This window comes from Protomyctophum parallelum (genome assembly GCF_964188405.1).
Source record: "Protomyctophum parallelum genome assembly, chromosome: 10".
In the NCBI taxonomy this organism is placed as follows: domain Eukaryota; kingdom Metazoa; phylum Chordata; class Actinopteri; order Myctophiformes; family Myctophidae; genus Protomyctophum; species Protomyctophum parallelum.
Window position 1 is genome coordinate 51,310,989 of NC_139704.1, and position 5,000 is coordinate 51,315,988.

General features: G+C 46.3%; 1 protein-coding gene across 1 annotated transcript in view; it reads left to right on the top strand.

Moving 5' to 3' along the window:
* The window catches only part of ubr2 (ubiquitin protein ligase E3 component n-recognin 2), a 150,507-nt gene that overhangs the window by 57,477 nt on the left and 88,030 nt on the right, over nt 1-5,000 (top strand). Inside the window, exons 15-16 of the mRNA XM_083774845.1 lie at nt 816-915; nt 1,756-1,884. Of these exons, the coding sequence (XP_083630971.1) occupies nt 816-915; nt 1,756-1,884 (229 nt within the window). The remainder of the gene's footprint in view (nt 1-815; nt 916-1,755; nt 1,885-5,000) is intronic.

Consider the following 5,000-nt stretch of genomic DNA (forward strand, 5'->3'; position numbering starts at 1 on the left):
GTAAGACCCGCTGACATGCTAACACCATGCTAACACCATGCTAACAGTCTCATAGGAGACCTCAAGTAAGACCCGCTGACATGCTAACACCATGCTAACACCATGCTAACACCGTGCTAACGGTCTCTTAGGAGACCTCAAGTAAGACCCGCTGACATGCTAACACCATGCTAACACCATGCTAACACCGTGCTAACGGTCTCATAGGAGACCTCAAGTAAGACCCGCTGACATGCTAACACCATGCTAACACCATGCTAACACCGTGCTAACGGTCTCATAGGAGACCTCAAGTAAGACCCACTGACATGCTAACACCATGCTAACACCATGCTAACACCGTGCTAACGGTCTCATAGGAGACCTCAAGTAAGACCCGCTGACATGCTAACACCATGCTAACACCGTGCTAACACCATGCTAACGGTCTCATAGGAGACCTCAAGTAAGACCCGCTGACATGCTAACACCATGCTAACACCGTGCTAACACCATGCTAACGGTCTCATAGGAGACCTCAAGTAAGACCCGCTAACACTGTGCTAACACCGTGCTAACACCGTGCTAACACCATGCTAACACCATGCTAACACCGTGCTAACACCGTGCTAACACCATGCTAACACCATGCTAACACTGTGCTAACACCATGCTAACACCATGCTAACACTGTGCTAACACCATGCTAACACCATGCTAACACCGTGCTAACACTGTGCTAACACCATGCTAACACCATGCTAACACCGTGCTAACACCGTGCTAACACCATGCTAACACCGTGCTAACAGTGTGTGTGTGTGTGTGTCTCTCAGGTACGTTCTGATCAGCCGGCCCACGGAGTGGACAGACCAGCTCAGAGAGAAGTTTCTGGAAGGACTGGACACCTTCCTGGAGCTGCTCAAATGCATGCAGGTAGGACGCTCCAGGTGGAACGCTGTCCTGTGATTGGTCCAGGTGGAACGCTGTCCTGTGATTGGTCCAGGTGGAACGCTGTCCTGTGATTACACAAAACATTAGAGACATAAGTGCTTCCTTTAACCCATTCTGACCTGAGATCAGATTCTATAAATGTCTTGTACATCCTGACAGTTTTCTGAAAAAGCTATGTTTCTATGTCAGCCGTTCTTCGATTTTTCTAAAATAGCAGACCTACAAACTCTATCAGTCAATGTTTCATGTCAACGACCCCAAAAATTATATGTAATATGCCTCCACCCCCCCCCCCCCATCTGAAAACATGTTGTTCCATGGACCCCCCCCCCCCCCCCCAGAAGCAAATATCTGAGTTAAAATGTTCAATCTGTAATAATATATAAATTCAAAGATTTGAGGCATATTTTCATGATTTTTAAAAAATAGCAGAGCTACAAGTTCACAGCCCCACCCCCACCCACCCCCAGCTCTTCCTCCAAGAGGGTGGTTCATATAAATATATAATATATATTATATATTATACAGGGGAATCAATTTGGATTCCAGGCTAATGGCATCTTTTTTTCTATCCTGTGTGTGTGTGTGGGTGTGTGTGTGCGTGCGTGCGTGCATGTGTGCGTGTGTGCGTGTGTGTGTGTGTGTGTGTGTGTGTGTGCGTGTGTGTGTGTGTGTGTGTGTGTGTGTGTGTGTGTGTGCGTGTGTGTGCGTGTGTGTGCGTGTGTGTGTGTGTGTGTGCGTGTGCGTGTGCGTGTGCGTGTGCGTGTGCGTGTGCGTGTGCGTGTGCGTGTGTGTGTGTGTGTGTGTGTGTGCGTGCGTCAGGGCATGGACCCGGTGGTCAGGCAGATCGGTCAGCACATTGAGATGGAGCCAGAGTGGGAGGCGGCCTTCACTCTGCAGATGAAACTCACTCACATCATCTCCATGATCCAGGAGTGGTGCGCTTCTGACGTAAGGCACACACACACACACACGCATGCACGCACGCACGCACACACACACACACACACACACACACACACACACGCACGCACACACGCACACACGCACGCACGCACGCACGCAAGCACGCACGCACGCACGCACGCACACACGCACACACACACTCACACTAGGGATGTTGAAAAATGTTGAAAATCGACTCGAGTGGAAAAATCGTTTTTATTTGTATTATTATTTTTTTAATAATGTAAAACGTTATAAACGTTATAAACGTTACATAAGGAGAAGAGACTGGAGCAGCATGGACATTTAGAGCCTTTTATTTAGGTTTCGACCTTGCGGCCTTCATCAGAGTCACGATGACTCTGATGAAGGCCGCAAGGTGGAAACGTTAGTCCTTTTGTATACTCAGCACCCAAATAAAAGGCTCTAAATGTCCGTGCTGCTCCAGTCTCTTCTCCTTATGCAACTTTGATGTCCCTGCACCAGGGGGGCAGTCAGCCAGATATTTCGTGAAGCCTCATTTGAAATCGGTAGTTCATATAATGGCCTGTTGTGGCGCTGGACTGGACCCAAAAAGCCCCATAGCCCCATAGAGGCCCATGTATTTTGGCCCAACTTCACCTAGACTGTATTACCTTAATAAACATGGTCATGAATACTTTCTTCTTCCAGTCACTAGTTTAAAGTCTCATTTCTAATGTCAAAATATTCTTTTTGGAAAATTATGGTCCCATTAATTAAAAAAATGACCATAAAGTCGCGTATGTTCTGAGGACCGGATCAGCCGTTTCAGGCTTGAGGCGCGTTGGTAGACTCCCTCTCTAGTTATAAACGTTACGTTATAAACGTTATAAACGTTATAAACGTTATAAACGTTACGTTATAAACGTTATAAACGTTGCGATTTCAAATGTTTTCCAAATGGGAGAGGTACGTGTGTGTCTGTGTGACTCTGCTGTGATGTGCCACTGCCTGTCAGTGCCGCTCGTCACAAGTTAACTTTGAGCAGAGCGCTGTGGACCCCATTGTCCAAGGGTGTGTGTGTGTGGTGGGGGGTGGTATCTTAGCAACACTGAATGATCAGTCCCATTGGTCGTGTGCTCGTATCATGAGCCAATGGCTGCAGCTCTGAGCTTCCCAGACCCAGGTTCACATCTCATCTTCACATGCCGTAAAGTGAGCTGACAGCCACAGGTCTGTTCTGTTCTGAGCGGTGAGCGCTCTTCTCTTCATACTATGATGTGGTCTGCTCTGTTCTGTTCTGAGCGGTGAGCGCTCTTCTCTTCATACTATGATGTGGTCCGCTCTGTTCTGTTCTGAGCGGTGAGCGCTCTTCTCTTCATACTATGATGTGGTCTGCTCTGTTCTGTTCTGAGCGGTGAGCGCTCTTCTCTTCATACTATGATTAGGGTTGGGATTCGGAACCGGGTCCATTTCAGACCCGGTTCCGACATTGCGGATCCGGAGCCGGTTCCATCGTTTTTTTATTAACGGTTCCCCAAACGGTTCTCATCAGTCGTCATTTAGCTCCGCTGTGTCTGTGCAATGTGCATGCATGCAAGCAGAGCCTGAGGTGACGTCACCCCACCTAAAGGAGTGTGTGGGGTCGGGGAGGATACGCCCACTGTTCTGTGCATTCAGCGACCGCTCACCGCCACGGAGCGAGTGATGTCGAAGAGATCTTCAAAGTGTGGTTAACAGAGAGGGAAATGACTCTGAGGCTGAGCACGCAAAGTGGAATACATGTTATGCTATAGTTCCCTGCAAAGATTGTTGCAACTTGTACCAGTTGCACGTCCACATTGATGAAACAACTCAAAATCAATACGCCTACACGAGTCCACAACTCACGAGAATAATCTAGGCAAATCGCGTTTGAGAGCCATGCGGAAAGCCCCCCCGCAGCTCCACCACAGCCGGCGGGGGATGAGGATGAAGCAAGGCTGGTTCACTTTCCCCAGGCTAGTAACGTAATAGAAAATAAAAACTACTAATGTCTACAGAGCTTTTCATTAGGTGTATTGTACAACTGTTAATGGTGTTAATTTAGAACGCCAATGTCTCGACGTCTTTCTGTCTGATATTTTATGAATCATGCCAAATCAAATTTCTGCACTTATTTTTTACAACTTATAAGCAACTCAACTGCTTTTGATTTGGCTCTAAATTAATCGCGTGACTGTTGAGAGCCCAGCGTTTAGGTGCATATACCTCCATAGATTGATTAGCCTACTTTATAAACAGTTTGCAGAAAAAAGCACAGGAACGGTAGCCTACAGTTCAATACAAGGTCTGCTAAAAGGATTTTTTTATTCCAAGAAAGCACTATTTGTTTCCATTAGGGTAAGGGGTCCTTCATATTAAATTAATCTGAACATTAAAGACAACATTTGTCACCACAACAATATCATTATTGCAATGTGTACTGTATTTAATATACAGCAAATTGCAATATATAGAGTAAAAATGATATTGTTGTGGTGGCTAGCTGGTGGTGGTGAAGTTTAAATAATAGTGCCACCTCATACTTGTAAAGTGCATTTTCAATAATTTAATTAATTAATTTGTTTTTATTATGTACTTGGTTAGGTTAGTTATAATATAAGCATCATTTATGTCAGAAAAAAAGGGGAAAAAATAATATTAGGATCCGTTAAGGGAACCGTTAGGAACCGGAACCGTTAAGAGGGATCCGGGAAGGATCCGGAACCGTTAAAATCCTAACGAATCCCAACCCTAACTATGATGTGGTCTGCTCTGTTCTGTTCTGAGCGGTGAGCGCTCTTCTCTTCATACTATGATGTGGTCCGCTCTGTTCTGTTCTGAGCGGTGAGCGCTCTTCTCTTCATACTGTGATGTGGTCCGCTCTGTTCTGTTCTGAGCGGTGAGCGCTCTTCTCTTCATACTATGATGTGGTCTGCTCTGTTCTGTTCTGAGCGGTGAGCGCTCTCCTCTTCATACTATGATGTGGTCCGCTCTGTTCTGTTCTTCTCTTCATACTATGATGTGGTCCGCTCTGTTCTGTTCTGAGCGGTGAGCGCTCTTCTCTTCATACTATGATGTGGTCTGCTCTGTTCTGTTCTGAGCGGTGAGCGCTCTCCTCTTCTCTTCTTGTGAAAAAA